This window comes from Eumetopias jubatus, unplaced genomic scaffold (assembly GCF_037043125.1).
Source record: "Eumetopias jubatus isolate StellerSeaLion01/CBP00866 unplaced genomic scaffold, mEumJub1_p1.0 scaffold_7, whole genome shotgun sequence".
In the NCBI taxonomy this organism is placed as follows: domain Eukaryota; kingdom Metazoa; phylum Chordata; class Mammalia; order Carnivora; family Otariidae; genus Eumetopias; species Eumetopias jubatus.
In genome coordinates this window covers 33,740,414-33,761,795 of record NW_028274813.1, presented here as the reverse complement: position 1 = coordinate 33,761,795, position 21,382 = coordinate 33,740,414, and the positions used below count along the sequence as shown (strand labels likewise).

At 35.3% G+C, this 21,382-nt stretch overlaps 1 protein-coding gene across 3 annotated transcripts in view; it reads left to right on the top strand.

Moving 5' to 3' along the window:
* The window catches only part of GPHN (gephyrin), a 626,989-nt gene that overhangs the window by 528,844 nt on the left and 76,763 nt on the right, over window positions 1–21,382 (top strand). For all 3 annotated transcript variants that reach the window (XM_028101094.2, XM_028101105.2, XM_028101100.2), the window contains 3 exons: window positions 4,381–4,473; window positions 15,095–15,150; window positions 20,497–20,616. In XM_028101094.2, the coding sequence (XP_027956895.1) occupies window positions 4,381–4,473; window positions 15,095–15,150; window positions 20,497–20,616 (269 nt within the window). The remainder of the gene's footprint in view (window positions 1–4,380; window positions 4,474–15,094; window positions 15,151–20,496; window positions 20,617–21,382) is intronic.

Here is a 21,382-nt window from a genome sequence, read left to right as displayed (position 1 = left end):
ATATAATGGGATCATATATGTGGTCTTTTGTGACTGGGTTCTTTACTTAGCATAATATTTTCAAGATCCATCCATGTTATAGCATGTATCAATACCTCATTCCTTTTTTTATTGCAGTAAAAACCACATTAACAAAATTCACCATCTTAACCATTATTAATTGTTTAATTCAATGGCATTAAGTACATTCACACTGCTGTGAAATGTATCTCCATAACTTTTTCATACTAGATACGTGAAACTCTACACCCGTTAAACAACTCCCCTTTTCCCCCTCATCCCAGCCCCTAGTAACCACCATTCTACCTTCTGTTGCTAAGAATTTGACTACTTTAGATACATCATGTAAGTGGAATTATGCAGTATTTGTCTTTTTGTGTCTGGTTTATTTTACTTAGCATAATGTCTTCAAGGTCCATCCATGTTGTATCATGTGACAGTATATAAATATATACACCACATTTTGTTTATCCATTCATCCGTTGATGAACATTTGGGCTACTTCCACCACTTGACTATTATGAATAGTGCTACAGTGAACATGGGTGTGAAAATATCTCTTTGAGATGCTGCTTTCAATTCTTTTGGATACAAACCCAGAAGTAGAATTGATGGACCATATGGTATTTCTATTTTTAATTTTTTGAGGAAACTTCTTACGATTTTCCGTGGTGGTTGTACTATTTTACAATCCTACCAAGAGTGTACAAGGGTTCCAATTTCCCCATATTCTCCTCAACACTTGTTATTTTCTGTTTTTTTTTATAATTGCCATCCTAATGGGTATGAGGTGATATCTCATTCTGGTTTTGATTTGCACTTCTCTAATGATTAATGATGTTGATTCTCATATGTTGTTGACTATTTGTATATCATTTTTGGAGAAACATCTGTTCAAATTTTTTGCCCATTTTTAATTGAGTCTTTTGATCTTTTTGTTATTGAGTTATAAGAGTTCTTTATATATTCAGGACATTAACTGTTTATCAGATAGATGATTTGCAACTATATTCTCCCATTCCATAGATTGCCTTTTTACTCTGTTGATTTTGTCCCTAATGCACAGAAGTTTTTTCCCTATATAATCTTTTTTTTAGATTAGTTTCAAGTGTACAACATAGTGATTCACTCAATGCTCATCATGATAAGTGTACTCTTTAATCCCCCATCACTTTTTCACCCATCCCTCCACCCACCTTCCCTCTGGTAACCTGCAGTTTGTTCTCTGTAGTTAAGAGTCTGTTTCTTGGTATGTGTGTCTCTCTTTGTTTTGTTCCTTAAATTCCACATATGAGTGAAATCATATGGTATTTGTCTTTTTCTGACTGACTTGTTTCACTTTGCCATTATGCTCTCTAGCTCCATCCATATTGTTGAAAATGGCAAGATTTCATTCTTTTTATGGCTGAATGATATTCCATTGTGTATATACACACCACATCTTCTTTATCCATTTATCTGTCAGTAGACGCAGAATGCTTGCATAATTTGGCTATTTAAATAATGCTGCAATAAACATAGGGGTGCATGTATCCCTTTGAATTAGTGTTTTTATATTTTGGGGGTAAATACCCAGTAGTGATACACAAAAGTTTTTAAGTTTGATGTAGCCCCATTTGTCTATGTCTGCTTTAGTTGCCTGCGCCTTCGGTGTCATACTCAAGAAATCATTACCAAAACTGAGAAACAGACTCTTAACTACAGAGAACAAACTAGATGGCTACCAGAAGGGAGGTGGGTAGGGGGATGGGTTAAATAGGTGAAGGGGTTTAAGAAGTGCACTTGTTGCGATGAGCGTTGGTGATGTATGGAAGTACTGAATCACTATATTGTACACCTGAAACTAATATTACACTGTATGTTAACTAACTGGAATTGAAATAAAAACTTTTAAAAAACTGAGGCCCACTTACATTGTTGGGAGAAATGTTTCATTATAAAATCAGAAAAAATAAAGAAAACATTTTATCTATTCATCACCATTATAAAAAAAATCATTACCAAATCCAACGTCATAAAGTTTTCCTGTATCTTTTCTTCTAAGAATGTTATAGTTTTAGGTTTTATATTTAGTTCTTTAATCCATTTTGAGTTAATTTTTATATATGGTGTAAAGTAAGGATCCAACTTCATTCTTTTGCATGTGGATATCCAGTTTTCCCAACACCAACACCATTTGTGAAAAGACTGTCCTTTCCCCATTGAAGGTCATTTGACTGTATACACAAAAGTTTATTTCTGAACTTTCTATTCTGTTCCATTTATATTAGTTAAGGTTCTCCAAAGAAACAGAACCAATAGGAATATATATATATGATTATATATACCTGATGAGATTTATTGTGAGGAATTGGCTCCCATGATTATGGATACTGTTCAGTCTCATGGTATGCCATCTGTAAGCTGAAGACTCAGGCAAACCAGTTATTTTGTACCTGGAAGTTTATACTTCCTAATATCCTTGTGCTATCTTTTATTATTAACTGTTACTATTAATGAGCTATTCAAAATCCTAGCAAAGTCATTCTCTTAGGATCTAAGCTAGGGTAGAGTTTACATTTTCATGAACCACCCCAGGCCAGATTAGTTCCAGGCAAGGAGCCACCCCAGGAGGTTTATTGTGATCCTGGGCAAATACCATCAGGAACTATCTTATAGCTTCATTTGGCAGTTAATTTTGTATAAGTGAATCCAAACTAGATTCTGGTTTCACCACTTCCCTGGTCTTACTAAATAGGGGTCCATAGCTCCAGGATAGCTCCAGAATAGCTACACCGTCTAGGAATATCTGAAGCTAGAATCTGCTAAGAAGTTCTCCCTTCCAATTCAGCTGTCACCTCCCTAAAAGGAGAGTATCACTGTCACTGTGGATCAGAGTACAAAATTAAAAATCTCTCGGTACTTACTTCTAGGTCCTGGGATCTGGAAAACAGAGGCTTTGGGTGGCAAGAAGGACAAAGCCAAAAACAAAAAAAACAAACAAACAGACAAAAAGACTCCTATCTAGCTCTGGAAACAATTATATGAACATCTCATGTAAATCAAGTCCTGTATTACTTATAGTCTTTGGAGACAAGCTTGATTTTTTTTTCCTTCCCCTCTTCTTCCTTCTCCACCTCCTATTTGTTATTATTTTGCCTCTTTGAAATAATAATAATAAAGACAGATTCTAACAAGAAGATTTAAGGAATTGGTCATGACTCCTGTATTCTTTTCGGCACTAGTTCGAATTCCTAAGCTCTAGCTGAAAATGATTTTTATCCAGAGTAGTTTGAATAGTCATTTCACAAGACAGGTTACTGGCCCTCAGCTAATTTGTAATCACTAATTTTTTTAGGTTAATAAAGCCAAAATCAAAGGCTAAAATTCCTTTACTTTTCTTAAGAAAAAAAAAACTTTCTTTTTATAAAAATGACATTTGATCATTATAAAAAACTTGAGGGGCGCCTGGGTGGCTCAGTCGGTTAAGCGGCTGCCTTCAGCTCCAGTCATGATCCCAGGGTTCTGGGATTGAGCTCCGCATCGGGCTCCCTGCTCAGCGGGGAGCCTGTTTCTCCCTCCCTCTGCCTGCTGCTCTGCCTACTTGTGCTCTCTCTCTGTGTCAAATAAATAAATAAAATGTTAAAAAAAAAACTTGGAAATTTTCAGAAAAATATAGCAAAGGGAAATCATACATAATTCTAATATACTAAAATAACAAATGCTTTATATTTTCATGTATGCCCTTCTCATCTTTTTCTGTTGACATGTACACATCTATCTTAATATAGTAAAGATTATACACTACATGTGCAATTCTGTATGTTTTTTAAATATGTGTCATAAGAATTTTCCTGGTCAATGAATATTCTTCATAAATATTACTTTAACCTGCATAATATTTTATCATAAGGATAGATCTTTGTCTACTTAAATTTCTATATTATTGATTTTTATTTCTTTACTTTTCTCACTAATGTAAACAACTAAATATGTGCATAAAGATTTACCTATTTTCTTAGGATAGATTTCTAGAAGTGAAATTACCAGATCAACAAATATGAAAATGTTCAAGAATTGGCTTTTTAAAGAAAGTCTTCTTTGGGTTGTTAAAGGATTAATGACACAACAAATTGAACACATCTTTGATGACTATGTAGCTCCTCATATTCAAATAATCGCTGCAAGCATAACTATTAATTGACTGAATCTAATCTTTCATTTCAGACACAAGGATACATCTCTTCCTTCTGTCTTCAACTCCTTGGGATAGAAATCAGGAGGTCTGACTGAGCCCATGTATAAGCTTTGTCAGACAGGCACTTATCCATCTTGTTTATGACTGCCTGTTTAACCCATTGCTCTCAAAATCGATATTTTTCTTATTTTCTCTTTTTTCAGATGGAATGGGCAGAGTCCTTGCTCAAGATGTATATGCAAAAGACAACCTACCCCCCTTTCCAGCATCAGTAAAAGATGGCTATGCTGTCCGAGGTAAATATTTTGGGACTTTGAGTATCATCATACTCACACTGTATTTATTTTTCTTCAGATATTTTGCTCAGCCTAGGCATCCAATGAGTTTTACACTTTTTTCCTACCTGGTTACCAAAATAATTTTATTCACAGATAACAATCTGGATTAAAACTTTTCAGTGAAAGTACTGTCATTACTTGAAAATGTTTGTTGACAAATAAATATGTAGAAATTGATAGAAACACTGTACCATAATTTATTCTTTTGACCTCTACACATACCAGGTAGCAGACAGTCTTGGTCTGGAAGTTTTCCACATTTTCTAGTTGAAAATATTTATGTGGTCCAAAAAAGAAGAACAGATTCCCAACACAGGAATCATGTAGGGTGGGCTTTTCTTCTGTTTTAAACTCAAACATCAATAAGGGCTTCATAAAAAGCAAGTACAGGGGAATCCTCTAATTCCCTGGAAGAGCTGTATTTCAAAGCTCTGAAACCTCCGATGGTACCAGCAGCTCATAGCTTTGGAGTTCCCTGAGATTGCATAAAGGTTAAAAGCAAATATTAAATAACAATTGCCGGCTTAAAGTCTAATCTAAGAACCCAAAATGAAAATGCAATGGAATTACTTAGAAACTATTATTGGTTATTAACTCAAGGCTGATATCATTGAAGAAATGTCTAAAGACATTTCCCGGCTTATCAGAGCTGTTAAGAAGGCCAGTTCCTTTTTAATGGTTCTTTAGGGAGTCTCTAACTTGTTTGTTGCTGTTTTTACTCTGTCTAGCCATTAAAATAATTTCATTTTTATAATTAAATATATTCATTCATCTCCTCCAAGTCCCATTACGATTTCTTAGCAGTATCTTTTTGTGTTGGAGGCACTATAGCAAATGGTTATGGTTATGGGCTTTGAAAAGCAAAGTAAGGGCGATCTGGGTCCCAGTACTAGTTCCATCTTTATAACTTTGAGCAAATTACTTAAACTTTTTGAGCTTCAGTTGTCTCATCTGTAAAATGACGATAATTATAACAATACTTACCCCAACAAGTTGTGAGGATCTAATGAGACCCTAGAAAGCCTTAGTAAATTATCTGGCACCAAAAACAAGCACTCAATAATTGTTTTATAAAATGTTTGATAATGGTAACTATTATTATCACTATCATTATTATAAACACATTTCCTTAGACCATTTCTGAAAAAAAAAGGTTAACATTTATTTGGATTGTTACTCTCCTATTCTATGTAAACAAAGTGGTAGAAAGATTCATTTCTACTAGTGTATTCTTTCTTGGGGATACTATCTTGGATGCATCTCATTCAGCTTGATCTCACTAAATTAGAGTATTTCTGAAAACATGAATAACAAATCCCCAGTGGCTCTTATGATTTTTTTTCTTCCAAATTTATTCCTTCTACAGTGCTTATTATAATGAATATTGTCCAGAAAGAAAATTATTTCAATCTTCTGATAGTCTCATTGGCTCTTCTTGTTTCTTGTTCTCCAAGTAAAATTTCAGTTCTGGGGGCGCCTGGGTGGCTCAGTCGTTAAGCGTCTGCCTTCGGCTCAGGTCATGATCCCAGGGTTCTGGGATGGAGCCCCACATCAGGCTCCCTGCTCAGCGGGAAGCCTGCTTCTCCCTCTCCCACGCCCCCTGCTTGTGTTCCCTCTCCCACTTTGTCTCTCTCTATCAAATAAATAAATAAAATCTTTAAAAATAAATAAATTAACTAATTAAAAAAAATTTCAGTTGTTTTGAATTTATAATTGGTAGCCATATAGGATTACTATAAAATGAAAAAGAAGTCTTACTTCCAGAGTAGAACAGACAACTTTAGCAAATGAAATACCAAAGGGATAAGAAAGTCTATTTTTTACATTCTTGGTAATATAAAGAAGGAGAAAGTGAGAAAATAAATTATTTGAGATAGAATTATTCTCAAATAGAATGGTGTTCTTATATCTTCAAAAATCATGCGTGATTTTTGCATGAAATAGCAGCAGCTCAATAAAAAGAAACTATTACTCTTAGCTTTTCTAGTTGCCAAAAAGAGTGATTAGCCTACATGAGCCTTAGAAGAGCCTTTCTGCTACCATAGAATCTGCCAAAGAAATTTTATATAAAATTACCATCTGGTATCTTATTTATTCTTTTGTTTTGAAATGGTGGTGTTTTTAGCTATTTCACACACACACACACACACACACAAATAAAAAACATCTAACATCTCACAATATAAAACGTTCAACAGACTATTATGCAGCTTGTTCACATTATTTCTTTCCTGTGAAGTGTTGCTATCTCCAAGATAGAGAATATATAACTGACATAATACATAACAGATAACCATTATGGATATGGTTAAATCTCAAAAGTGGGAACGTGTGCTGTGTCTGTGTATATACACCAACATCATAATGAAGTCAGCAGAAGCCATCCGTGAACAAAGATGCGTGGTCCCAGTCTTTTCTGTGTTAGAACACCGCCCACAGGCAGTGTTTGGTAAAGAATATCCTTGAAGCTGTTGTGGCTCTCTACTTCGTGTACCTTCTCTCCACCCCTGTCTTCCTTTACTCCCATTCCTTTCTCCCCATTCCCTTTATTTTCCCTTTTTTTCTTCTCTTCTGCCTTTGCCGTAGGCCTTCCAGTAATAACCAGTGGCACCTGTGAGCATTGCTAACCCTGTAGGTGTAAAGAGGTTGCTAACTTGCTCTGAATCACTAAGCATTAGCCAGTATCCTTCAGAAACATGTGGCATAAAACTCCAAACCAGTTGGAGGATCACTTGCTTTAAGGTATGTGGCTTGAAAAATCAAGACAGTAAAAAATGAGCAAATAAGAAATAAGAACGGCTTTAAAAAAAGAAAGAAAGAAAAAATAGAGTTTAAAGAGTTTAAAGAAGGCAGGAATCAAGTAATCATGATATAATAGGAAGACCTGTAACCTAATAAACCTAAAACTGCATTCAAGATGGAGTGATTTTTCTTTTTTTTTTTTTGTAAAAGAGAAAGGGAAAGATTTATTTTGGGTGCTGACAGCTGGGGAAGGGGACAGGCTCAAGTCTTAACAATTGACCTCTCCCAAGGATGGAATGAATTTGAAAGATAAAAGAAAATGAAAGTAGCAAGTTACCACTTAATTAAGATCAATACAATACTTTTATTAATATTTTTGAAGAGTTATTTCTCCCTTCACACTGATTAAGCTCATCATCTCGATGCATTTCCTCCTTCCCCTAGAGATATGGATGCCTATTATCTCACAGTTTTTTTGTAGATGTTAATAAAGGCAAAAGTACCTTAATCCCAAATTCAGCTTTCTTAAAACTTTTCGATTCGAAAGGCATAGTATCCCTTCAGAACTTGTTTTACAGAGATGATTTAGAAAGAGGGAAAAGTCTGAACAAGCCACTAATTATTTTAAGAACCATGTGTAACAAACAATTCTGTAAGGATATAAGACAAATCTTTGCCATTGGGGTAAGGTAAATTTTAAATTTTTCTTTTTTACATTCTGGACAAAATACATACTTATGAAAAATACAGAAAATTAAAAAGAACATTTTAAAATTACCCATTATCTCACTGCCTAGCCACTATTTACATTTTGTTGTACTTCCTTCCAGTGGGTTAAAGTGCATACTACAATTCAGTATCACCTCTTTGATTTAGAGCTTTTGTTCTTTCACAAAAGCCATGTTCTAGGGTTTCTATTTCTTCCACCTAAATCCCTGGCCACAGCTGGTTTCCCATTTGATAACCTGTTGCCTTCCACTATAAGTCACTCTGGATAAAGAAGAGGGCCTTATGATGTGGGAATATTACTCAAGTGAACAGAGAGATATTTGAATTAATTCTTTTGGTCAATTCCAAAAAACTTAAAATACTGCATTTAAGGAAATAGTATCTCTTTTCCCCATACTAACAATAAATGGGCATTTTTTTCCCTGGAAGATGATGATAAAGAATTCAAAATGCTTGCTCACTCACCTGTCCTACTCTTAACTTCCTGCCTTCCATAAGAAAAAGCCACAGATTTAAAATTCCAAACAACTCACCTGATTTAATTCCTTAGTATAATTGCAGCAAGTATTAATCTTGCTGTGCTAGTCTTATCACCTTCCCTTGCCCCACCCAACACTTTCTATAATCTTAATTTCAGTATATACATAAATACTATTACCATGTTGCCTATTATCAAGTCTTAGTTTGGTTCCATAATCAATTCTTAATCCCTCTGTCTGATTATTCTGTCAAAGATATTTCCTAGGACCTCTGAAAGTTATGCCATCTCTATAGTCTCAGTTTATTCAGTCCTACCATGGAACTGTCAAAACTCTTTATCATTGAAAATACATATAGCTATAAAGTGTCTCAAGAGGCATAAAAGGAGTTCCCGTATGGCTGGAAAATGAAAATGAAAGGTAGTTCTATGGCAAAGGGCTCAGGGAAGATCATTGCCACAATAGTTATCTAATGGTATTCATTTAAAAATGATACAATCTTTAAATAAACAGGTGAAGAAGACTAAAGTGTTTTCTGGACATTAAAAAAAGAAGGTAGAAGTGGGAGCAACTTCAGGGTCTAGCATTAAGCATTATGAATCAGTTATATAATGCATTTGCTGTATTATATAATTTGGTTTATATTGGTTTTTATCACTTCCTTCAAATTAAATTCTACAGTTACAAAAAAGAAAAGAAAACTCATTAAGAGAACTTTCTAAATGTGGGGGGAGGGGGTTATAAGCCTCTACAGTAATCCTTGGAATCCATCCGTCTTTTCTAATGGCATGCTGTGGCTTACTTAGTTTATTTCTTTCCAAGCTTTAGATTCATTGCCAACATACCTCCACTTCTGCTCCTTCCCACCCAAGCTTGTAGAATTCATCTTGAAAATGGCAACTTTTCTTTTACCTGTCTCTTTAATAGATATTTTAAAGTAAATATCAGCAAGTTAGATAGATCATTATTTTTCTGTCTTTTTAAGAAATAGTGAGCCTTGTGATAATGTAAAATCAGGATTTTTGTTGTTCACTAATTTTTTACTCCTTATGTTTTCTTTAAGTCTGAATTTGTCTATATTCAATTCACTCTTAGAGTGCTCTGCTCCTCAAAAAGGGTAGTTCATTAACCAGCACCATCAGCATCAACTTGTTCGAAATGTAGAACCTCAAACCCTATCCTGACCTAGTGGATCAGAATCTGTATTTTAAGAAGAACTCCAGCGGATTTGTATGCACATTGAGGGTTGAGAAGTACTGTTATAAAGGAAATAATAAAAACAACTTCTCTCTTGCTACCAAGAGCCTTCTATAATTGGTTTGACTGAGCCTTCTTTAGCTAGCGATATAGAGACATGTTTCCCAGATAGAAATTCTCAGGGCAAGGTGAAGAACATAGTGTAAGTGAGCACATATTCTGTCTCCAGTCAGTGCACCTTTCTTCCTTAGATTCATTTAAGGACTCTTCCAGATGTTGGCCTTCTTGACACTCTATAGCAGGCTTGCCCCAGATGATCTCCAGCCACTTATTATTCAGTGACATTTATTTGGAGCATTTGTGCACAATATTGATATAAGGCATTTTGAGTGTAGGTGTATTTGCATGTGTCAGGAACAGGAGACAGGAGAAGGTTGAAGAGCAGAGTGTTTCAAAAAAGAAATAAATGGGGCACCTGGGTGGCTCAGTTGGTTAAGTGTCTGCCTTCGGCTCAGGTCGTGATCCCAGGGTCCTGGGATTGAGTCCTGTATCAGGCTCCCTTCCCCTCGGGGAGCCTGTATCTCCCTCTGCCTCTTTCTCTCTCTCTCTCTCTCTCCCCCCATCTCTCATGAATAAATAAATAAAATCTTTAAAAAAAATAAAGGAAGTGATCCCTATATCTAAGGAGCTCATAATCTAGCTGAAGAAATAAAGCATACACATTTTTGAAATTATTCAAGAAAATTTAGAAAACACAATGCTAATATGTACAAATCAGTTTACAAACTCCCCACCTAAGTATTATGGAAATGCCAAATTCATTTCTTTATTCTTTTAACAAATATTTATTGAAAATCAATGATGAGCTAGGCACTACTCTATATCCAAATTATTATATAAAATTAACCAGAGCAGTCTTTCTAAACATTCTAAAAACGGTCAATGTTGACTCACATTTGAAAACTATATACATAGACCAGCAGGAAATGGAAGGCATTCAAAATATAGCATTTTGTGTTGAGAAATATGATTTATTTGTTCATGTATGCATGCATCCTTCTAAATAGATTCTTAGAAGCCATACTCATTCATTTGTTGAACATTTTTAATACTTCACATATTGAAATTTTATTGAATACCTACTATGCAGCAAGTGCTATGGATTCCCCTGAGACAAATAAGCAAATAATTGCAAATAATTAAAAAGCCATAATTAGGGTTATTTAGGGAATACACTGGGGAAACAAAAGAAAGTAGCTGACTCTTGAGGGAAGAGGAGTCAGGTATGACTTCATAGAAAAGGTGACACTTGAACTGAGTCTTAAAAGCTAAGAAGTCTTTAATCAGAAGTCACAGATTAAAAAAAAGGACACTCCAAGCAATGGAAGTAACATATATTATGAAGCTGAAATATGAGTCATCTTGGTATTCTCAGGGAGCTACAGTTCTAGAAATTGAGAGTGGCTAGGGCATAAGGTATAAGGAGGATATAAACCAGAGGCCTTTGCACATAGATGAAGATCTTTAGATGGAGCATTTCCACTTCATATTTCTCCTTCTCCCTCCCTCCTTCTTTCCTTCCCTCCCTCTCTTCTTTTCTCTCTCTCTCTCACACACTTACATACCCCTTCTGCCTACTTACCTTTTATTCATCCTTCATATTCAAACCAGAGATCCTTTTATCAAGGTGACTTTCCCTGACCCTCCAGTATACTTCAGGCACTTTCATTGTATGATCTCATAAAACTATGTTCCTTTCCTTTAGAATGGTTTTCATAATTTGCAGTTATATATTCATTAGTGTGATTATTTGATTAATATCCATCTCCTCCACTACATCAATGGCTTTAACCCCACCCATAAGAAGACACATATTAAATATACTATACACACACATATAACATATATAACATGGGGTGCCTGGGTAACTCAGCTGTTAGGCGTCTGCCTTTGGCTCAGGTCATGATCCCAGGGGTCTGGGATCGAGCCCCACATCGGGCTCCCTGCTCTGCAGGAAGCCTGCTTCTCTCTCTCCCACTCCCCCTGCTTGTGTTCCCTGTCTCGCTGTGTCTCTCTCTGTCAAATAAATAAAATCTTAAAATATATATGTATAACATATACAATATATAAATGTACATATGCACACATATAAACAAAAATGTTTCATGAAACAATATTCATCCTTACCATGTGTGATGAAATATATTTCTATTCATTCTCATTTTAAAAATTGTTTACAAGTTTACTTTACAGTCCACCTCCATATTTGGTCCAGATTTTGAAAAACATCGCAGCTGCATTAGAATAGAAACCATGTCTGCTGGTTTTACTCCATTCTGTCCCAGCATCTGATATGACACTTAGGACATAGAACACTATATAGAAATTTAGTGAATGAATGAAAGAATTAAAAAGCTTTAAAAGATATTATTTTTAAAGTATTATCCCAATTTTTATCAACAAGAAAACTGAAGTTTAGAGAAAGGCTTAATAATTTGCTGAGGCAAATGGCTAAAATTAACAAGTCAGGGAACGACAGATGTTGGCAGGGATGTGGAGAAAGGGGAACCCTCCTACACTATTGGTGGGAATGCAAGCTGGTGCAACCACTCTGGAAAACAGTATGGAGGTTCCTCAAACAGTTGAAATTAGAGCTACCATTCGATCCAGCAATTGCACTACTGGGTATTTACCCCAAAGATACAAATGTAGGGACCCGAAGGGGTACATGCACCCCAATGTTTATAGCAGCAATGTCCACAATAGCCAAACTGTGGAAAGAGCCAAGATGTCCATCGACAGCTGAATGGATAAAGAAGATGTGGTATATATACACAATGGAATATTATGCAGCCATCAAAAGGAATGAGATCTTGCCATTTGCAACGACGTGGATGGAACTGGAGGGTGTTATGCTCAGTGAAATAAGTCAATCAGAGAAAGACATGTATCATATGACCTCACTGATATGAGGAATTCTTAATCTCAGGAACAAACTGAGTGTTACTGGAGTGGTTGGGGGTGGGAGGGATGGGGTGGCTGTGTGATAGACATTGGGGAGGGTATGTGCTACGGTGAGCACTGTGAATTGTGCAAGACTGTTGAATCACAGATCTGTACTTCTGAAACAAATAACGCAACATATTTTAAGAAAAAAGAAAAAGAAGAAGATAGCAGGAGAGGAAGAATGAAGGGGAGTAAGTCAGAGGGGGAGACGAACCATGAGAGATGATGGACTCTGAACAACAAACTGAGGGTTCTAGAGGGGAGGAGGGTAGGGGGATGGGTTAGCCTGGTGATGGGTATTAAAGAGGGCACATTCTGCATGGAGCACTGGGTGTTATGAACAAACAATGAATCATGGAACACTACATCAAAAACAAATGATATAATATATGGTGATTAACATAACAATAAAAAATTTAAAAAAAAATAATTTGCTGAGGCAAGGGAAACATAAGCAAAAATGAACTATTGGGACTTCATCAGGATTAAAAGCTTTTGCACAGCAAAGGAAACAGTTGACAAAACTAAAAGGCAACCTACAGAATGGGAGAAGATATTTGCAAATGACTTATCAAATAAAGGGCTAGTATCCAAGATCTATAAAGAACTTATCAAACTCAACACCCAAAAAACAAAAAAAAAATCCAGTCAAGAAATGGGCAGAAAACATGAACAGACATTTCTCCAAAGAAGACATACAAATGGCCAACAGACACATGAAAAAATGCTCAACATCACTCGGCATCAGGGAAATCCAAATCAAAACCACAATGAGATACCACCTCACACCAGTCAGGAAACAAAAGATGTTGATGAGGATGTGGAGAAAGGGGAACCCTCTTACACTATTGGTGGGAATGCAAACTGGTATAGCCACTCAGGTGGTTCCTGAAACAGTAAAAAATAGAGCTACCCTATGACCCAGCAATTGCACTACTAGGTATTTACCCCAAAGATATAAATGTAGTGATCCGAAGGGGCACCTGTGCCTCAATGCTTATAGCAGCAATGTCCACAATAGCCAAACTGTGGAAAGAGCTGAGATGCCCATCGACAGATGAATGGATAAAGAAAATGTGTGTGTGTGTATATATACACACACATTGGAATATTACTCAGCCATCAGAAAGGATGAATACTTACCATTTACATTGACATGGAAGTGGAGGGTATTATGTCGAGCAAAATAAGTCAGTCAGAGAAAGACAGTTATCATATGGTTTCACTCATATGTGGAGTATAAGAAACAGTGCAGAGGATCATAGGGGAAGGGAGGGAAAACAGAATGGAAAGAAATCAGAGGGAGACAAGCCATGCCAGACTACAGGGAACAAACCAAGGGTTGCTGGAGGGGAGGTGGGTGGGGGGATGGGGTAATTCTATATATACTGTATATAGAAAAAAAATTGGATAAGTATTTCCATCTTAATTCTGAAAGTATTTCTTCTGATTTAAAAACAAATAGTCAATGGAAATTGTAATGCACAGCTTCCTATATATTATGATTTAGAAATAGCATTTTGGCCAATTATTTAAAAAAAAATACTGTATTGGGAATTAATGGACTGTGTTTTAGTCCTAGGTCTACTACTAACAAGAATTTGTCAACCTAAGTTCCTTCATTCTGTGACTCATCCCCTTCAAATGTCAAATGTAAAAAAGAAGATATGTTCTTTCTACTCGACTGGGTTATTATGAAAATCAGACTGGGTGATAAATAAGAAAATAGTATGAAATAGTTTGAAATTTATAGAAAATGGAAAAATATGAATATAAATAGTAATATATCAGTATAGATAGATATATCCACCGTAGTGTATACATACATCACAAATATATACCCATAGAAAGGGGGGTATTTATTTGAAGGACAGTCTAGAAGAAATAGTTCTATTTAAAAAATACAAGTATTTGGGGTTCCTGGGTGCCTCAGTCATTCGAGCTTCTGACCCTTGGTTTCAGCTCAGGTCGTGATCTCATGAGTCATGATCTCATGGGTGGTAGGATCAGCCCACATCGGCCTCTCTACTCAGCAGGGAGTCCACTTGAAGATTCTCTTCCTCTGCCTCTCCCCCCACTCACACATGCTCTCTCTCACTCTCTCTCTCTCTCATTTAAATGAATTAATCTTTAAAAAAAAATTAAAAATACAAGTATCAAATTATGGAGCAACAGGAAGACCATCTCCAGTGACACCAAGAAACAGCATGTTTAGAATCACTTCTACTGGTACTTCTGAATGGTGGATACAAAGATCAAACCAGTAGTAATAATGCCATTGTCTGGTCTAGGAGATCAGAAAAGTATTCATTTTCCTGAAGCTTTATCTGATCATTTGAATCAAATTTTAGAATTCCAACACTAGATCCTTATTCCTTGCTATAGGTCCATTTTGATGTTTGTTCTTGGTTCTTTTCACCTCACAGCTGCTGATGGTCCAGGAGATCGTTTCATCATTGGGGAATCCCAAGCTGGTGAGCAGGTGAGATTCATAGGCCTGAAAGGCCCTGAAGATTTCAGTTTCATGGACTTTTAGCATTGAATTCTAACCTTCTACCATCATTGTAATGGAAATCTTAGAGATGAATTAGACAGGTTATCAAAGAGATTAAAGGAGGTTCCCATGAGAAAGAGCCAAAATAATTATTTTTTAACTGAAAGAAATCTGCATCTTTTAATATACAGCATGGTATTTTTGGTATGTCTCAGAAATATACCCCACAAACATTTTCCAGTCCTATGATTAGATAATTCTTTCTTCCTATATAAACATTAATGTTCTGAATAGATCTATAGTTTCTAGGTGATCTTCTCAGAGTTTTCTCCAACCTGTGTTACAAACAGGGAAAACTAGAAGAAGCCAATTATTTAACCACTCAAGCTAATCACTTAGATTAGCTTTGCTCACTAGGGCTAGCCAGTGAACAGGTGTATATATATTTCTATTAAGAAATGAAGCACTAATGGGCCATAATGGAAGTACAGTAGAAGTCCTCTTATTTAATGCTTTTGAGACTAGTAATTGGCCATTTAATTGGAAACAAGTGGAAAATTATTTTATATTTTTAAAATAAATATAAGTTTAACTTAAATGAAATTTATTTGTCAATAATTTGATGGAGAGCTAATACTTTTATTTTAACAAGTATCTACTATTTCAATTTCTATCTGGTCTTTCTTACATAAATCACACCCAAAAGCACTTATGTGATTTCCAGTTTTGGTCTTTAAAGTGGAAAAAATTTTAAGGACATTTGCAAAGTATCTTAAGTATAGAATCCTTCTAGATTTTTATTGTATTTTTACAATTTTTACAGCTACTTTACCCACAGTTAATTTGACAGTTGCTTTTGGCAAAATTTTTTAATTGAGTTTTTCCAAAGGTTTAACTTAATTTTTCTAGGAAAAAAACTTTTCACACTCATATGTATTAATTTATGTAATATTTATTTAAATTACATAATTCAGTAGCAACTGCTGCCACAAACTGGCACAAACAAGTTTGGGAAGAAAGTCAATTGAACTGTAAAGCAGTACTTTACAATCGTACAAGGGTCTAACAGCCTCAAACTTAAACAGTGCTGTAAGCATCTTTATGTTTAAGAGGAAATAGAGAGCATATGTTAGTCCAGTGAATTTTGAAGGTTGGTTAAAAGAGCTCTTGCCTTATTAAATAGAACCAGAAGATCAAGATACTTTTTTCCTCTGCTACTACCAAACATTCATAAGCATTATATAAAAATAAAGGAGGATATGAATGAATGAATGAATGAATGAATGAATGTGGAGGTTTGGGCAAAAGCTATGTCCCATGCCTTTTCTTCCTTGGCTTAGTATGTACTCCCATATGTAATGAAAATATGGAAAAGTTAAGGATATATATAAGAGAAGTATGGTGCCCATGGTGGTGACCCCAGGATGAGGCTACCTCATCCCTAAATCCAAGCATTGAAGAGAACTGTGGATAGATCGCTGAAGCCAAGCCTGGCACTATAGTGATTAGGTGCTGTACACAGGCTGATTTTAATCCTCATAACTGTTTTCCTGACAAAAAGAACAGCTAGGCCTGGGTCCCTTTTTTATAAATGACTTGTATTATGACCTCGTAATTTATTTGACTTCTTGATATATATTTCAATCAGTGTGGGATATCTAAAGCATCCATTTGTATAACAAGACCACAAAGTACCAATTATTCTAGGTCTCTGGTCTTCAATTGAGTCTATCTAATAACATTTATCAAACATACCTACTATGTGTACCAAGCACTGTGTTGGGTTCTAGGGATATAAAGTAGATTAAGATATGATTTCTACTCTTAAGGAGTTTACATCTAGTGAAAGAGACAGAACAACTAAATATAATATATTAAGTGTTAAAATAATGCTATCAGTCATGTATTGTGCAGGACAATAGGGAGGTTGAGCATTTCATCCTAGGAGGATTAAGAAAATAACATTGGAGCTGGACCTAAGAGGATTTTACAAAAACAGAAATGAGAAGAGGACATTCCAGGCCAAGAGAACAGTATAAATCAAGACACAGAGGTGTTTTTAAAAATTGCATGGAGTGTTTAAGAAACTGCAAATAGTTCGTGGTAGTCAAAGCCTAGTATAAATAGGTAGATAGGTAACAGATTTATAAGTGCCTTGTGGTCTTCTTAAACCTTATTTACTAGTTAAGAGAACTAGGAACACAAGAAAAGTCATGAAACTTAAAAGTTGCTAACTTCTTGTAAGGTCGATGGGAAAAAAAGATGAAAACTATACAAGAAAATGCGGTTTCTCTTCAAATTATCTGTGATGTCCTTTAACTATGACTAAGGTATCATACAGACTTTATAGCAATCTTGGAGATCTTAAAAGAGCCAAATTGCTCACTTATTGAAAGTACATATGCTTGAGAATTAGGTGCCATTGCATACACTGAGACAGTAATTTACAAAATGCTTTTATGGTGCACCAAAATACTTGACTTTAAATCACTTATAGTTTGGTCCTATTGATTAGCACTGGACACTGTCAAAGAAAATATTACATGATTATAAAGTGCTGTTTTTGGTCAAATCTCAAAAAAACCCAACACCTCCATTAAGGAAAAATCAAGATTTTAACCATTTTTACTTTATATAAAACATATAAGGTATAGCAATAAAAAAAGAATGAGTTACTTGTAAAGAATGGTTACTCTTAACAATCTAAAGGAAGTACTTCATGTATTCCTAAGTTTTTCAACTGATTCCATTCAACTGAGGTTTCTGTGTTTACTCTAAGTGGATATATATATATATATATCCAATGATATCTTTTACATTGGATCTCATTTAAGTGAGCTGGTAGGAAGTCTTCACATATCACTTAGATTTACTAATCTTAGAGAGGAGTCAAATTTTTTATTCAAAAATCACATGAAAACACTTCTTAAGAGTTGGTTTAAAACAAGTAGAGAAAATTACAGGTACAACCACAATAAAACTTAAAGTAAATTTATAGAGTATGGTACATTGAACCTGACTAAATTGAGGCAGGGCTCCAGACCAACAAACTTCAGCTTAAGAAGCAACTGCCCTGAAACTCACTTTAGGATTTGCTTTCTGCCTTAGCCACAAAGGCACTTTCAGCAAAAGAAGGACCTGTTTAGACCTATATTAAATATCTTTGTTCCATAGACTCTAAAGATAGTTTCAGCATTAGTACCTCCATTAAAAAATACATATATCAGAACTAATGCTTTTCATCAAAAATCACTGCACTGCAAAATGGCCATGTATAGTATATTAAGAGATGTCCTGGACAATGAGTAATATTGAGGTTGAATTTTCTTTTTTAACTTTAATGCTTTGGGCCCTAAACTTTTCATATGAAACCCTATGCAGCATCTTGGTAGAAAATCACATAAAAATGTAACCATTCCGAAAGCCTGCAATGTCTTTTATTCAAGTAGCTGAATAAGGAAATATAAGATACATAGCTCAATGCCAGAGCTGATCCCAAGAATCTCTTTTGCCAATAGCTGTGGGAGAAAATCAGGGAGAACACTGGAGTTTTAAGCCAAGAAGGATGGAATACTTCATGTAGTTGTCAGCTAATGAGATCATACATGTTCATTCATTCATTCTAGACACCAACTTTGTGCTAGACATATTCTAGGCTTTGGTATGAAAGAAATAAATATTTCTGGAAAAGGAGTGATTAAAGAGACTATATCCAAGAAATAGGGTTAAGGGAAACCAACAAAGGAATGTTAAGCACCCAGGTACTAACAGTGACACTCCCTTACCAACCACCTCTAGGTCTAAAGGGGCAAAGGGAAAGAGTGGTACCTAGACCTGAGGAGATTCATAGCTATGAGATAGGGCCACCCAATAGGAGCTGTGACCCTCAGTAATAAAGATGATATAGCCATCACCAAACTGCAGCCCAGCAGGGAAAGAGCAAGCAGAATGAAAACCCTACTTTTCCCTTTGTCTTACCCTCTAATCTCTTGCTGACCACTCCCATTGATTGAACCTAATCAGAAGCCAGAGTGATGGGAACCTGGATGCAACAGTCCATAGAGGTCAGCCTTCTGGGCCATAGCGCAGGATAGAAAATGAAGATGTGATCTGGAGAGGCAAACAAAAAATAAGACAAATCCCAGTCTTTGTAGGGCTTACATTCTAGAATTTAACAGTGCACTTAACTCTGTACCTAGTATAAATTGAAGGGTTTGATAATTTTAGCTATTGGTGGTATTGTTTGCAGCAATAATACTATTGAAAAAAGATTTTTAAGGCTGTTCTAATAAATTTCCTGTTTTGCTTTGTACATCCAGTAGAGGGGTATTTTTTAACCATTCCCTAAAAATTGTTTCATGTGGTAGAAAATATATAACATAAAATGTACCATCATAACCATTTTTAAGTGTACAGTTCAGTAATGTTAAATATATTCACATTGTTGTGACCTAAGATTTTAAATACTTAAGCAGATATCTTTGGAAAGATCTCTTTTTTATCAGGAAATTAATATTATCTCAGAATTCTCTTTTAGGGGAAATTTGAAGCATTCCTTTTCCCAACTGTGACCTAAATCATTGGCCTATGTGTCCAAATCAAACCTGTCAAATTGATCTTACAGAAATATGTTTTTCTCTATGCTGAGAGAAGTTTGCAGGTCAAGTCCTGGGGTCAGTCTCCTGTACCATCTGTATGAGAGCTCAGATAATGAAAATCTTGGATATAGTGTTTAACACAAATCATTACAGACACTGGAATCATTTTTGAATTACTTAATTACATTTTCTAGACTTTTATTATTGAAAGATGAACTAATATGTTTTAAAAGATTTTCAAGTGAAATAATTAAAATGATTTTTGACTTGCCTTTATTAAATCAAAAAGTTTAGTTAATAAAGTACTACAATTCTTAAATGTCAGAACCTAAGTAAATGACAACATGCTAGTTTTTCATAACTGTGTTTCATAAAATCACGTTGTATGGCATTTTTTTTCTTAAAGATACTCAAATCACTTTACATATAGGTATTAAGAAAATTCACATTATTTGAGTGAAACACAATAGTGACAATTTTAAGTGACAGTTCTTCAAAAGGAGAACAGGGCACCAAGATAGACATCTGTCTAATGGTCATTACTTTAAATCAAGTTAAAGCCTCTTCGGTGTAAATGCACCTGTTCGTGGGTAGTTTTTATTACATTGGACCAAAATGAATAAGAGTATAAGATTTTCCTTTAATGGTTTGTTTCTAAAAATAATACATCTCCTGCAGACTTTTCCTTTGCAACAGCAAAGTAAATCAATTCTTTCTTACATGTTTGTATTTTCAGCCGACTCAGACAGTAATGCCGGGACAAGTCATGCGGGTTACAACAGGTGCTCCAATCCCCTGCGGTGCTGATGCAGTAGTACAAGTAGAAGATACCGAACTAATCAGGGAATCCGATGATGTACGTCATCACCAGGTCTTACTGCTCTGTTCCTATGGCAGTATTACAAACCATGCCCATTTTCTGCAATGTTTATAAGATTAATCCAGTTGGGTTGGGTTTTTTTGTTTTTGTTTTGTCTTTTGTTTGTTTGTTCATTTGTTTTGGTAATGTTCGGATCTTACATTGTAGTGTATGGGTCTCCAGTAAATAGGAATTGTCTTATATTTGAAAATCTTTTGTTACAGGAGCTGTTTTTATGATCATTACTGTAATTTTAACAGAATTTGAACCACATTTGATCTGCAAAATTTCACATGCAAACAAGGAAGGAAACTACCTCAAATAGAACAACAGAGATATTAACTGTTGACATACCTTACAGCTGAGAAATTTGTTCATCAAGGCTAGCTTCTGATAAAATGTGAAGGAGAATTTAACAGAGAATGCTTGGGCAAGTTCTTGAATATTACATTAAGCCAAGCATTTGAACCAAATAACCCTTCAACTCTGATTTTCTATAATTCAGAAAAATCTTTGCCATCAAAGGACAGCCTGGAAAACTTGAATTTATGCCAGTGCCCCCTCTCTAGTCTACACTAAAGCCTCCTGGGAATTGTCTTGGTCTAAACACGCCTTCATCTTACTGAAATTAGTGGCAGTTATTGGAACCAGAGGGTCAGCCACTAATAAAAGAATAGTTTCCACTGATAATTTAATGACTGGCTATCTTAACTTGTTTTTTGAAGTAGCTTAAAATATTTTATGTCTTAAAAGCTAGAGCTAA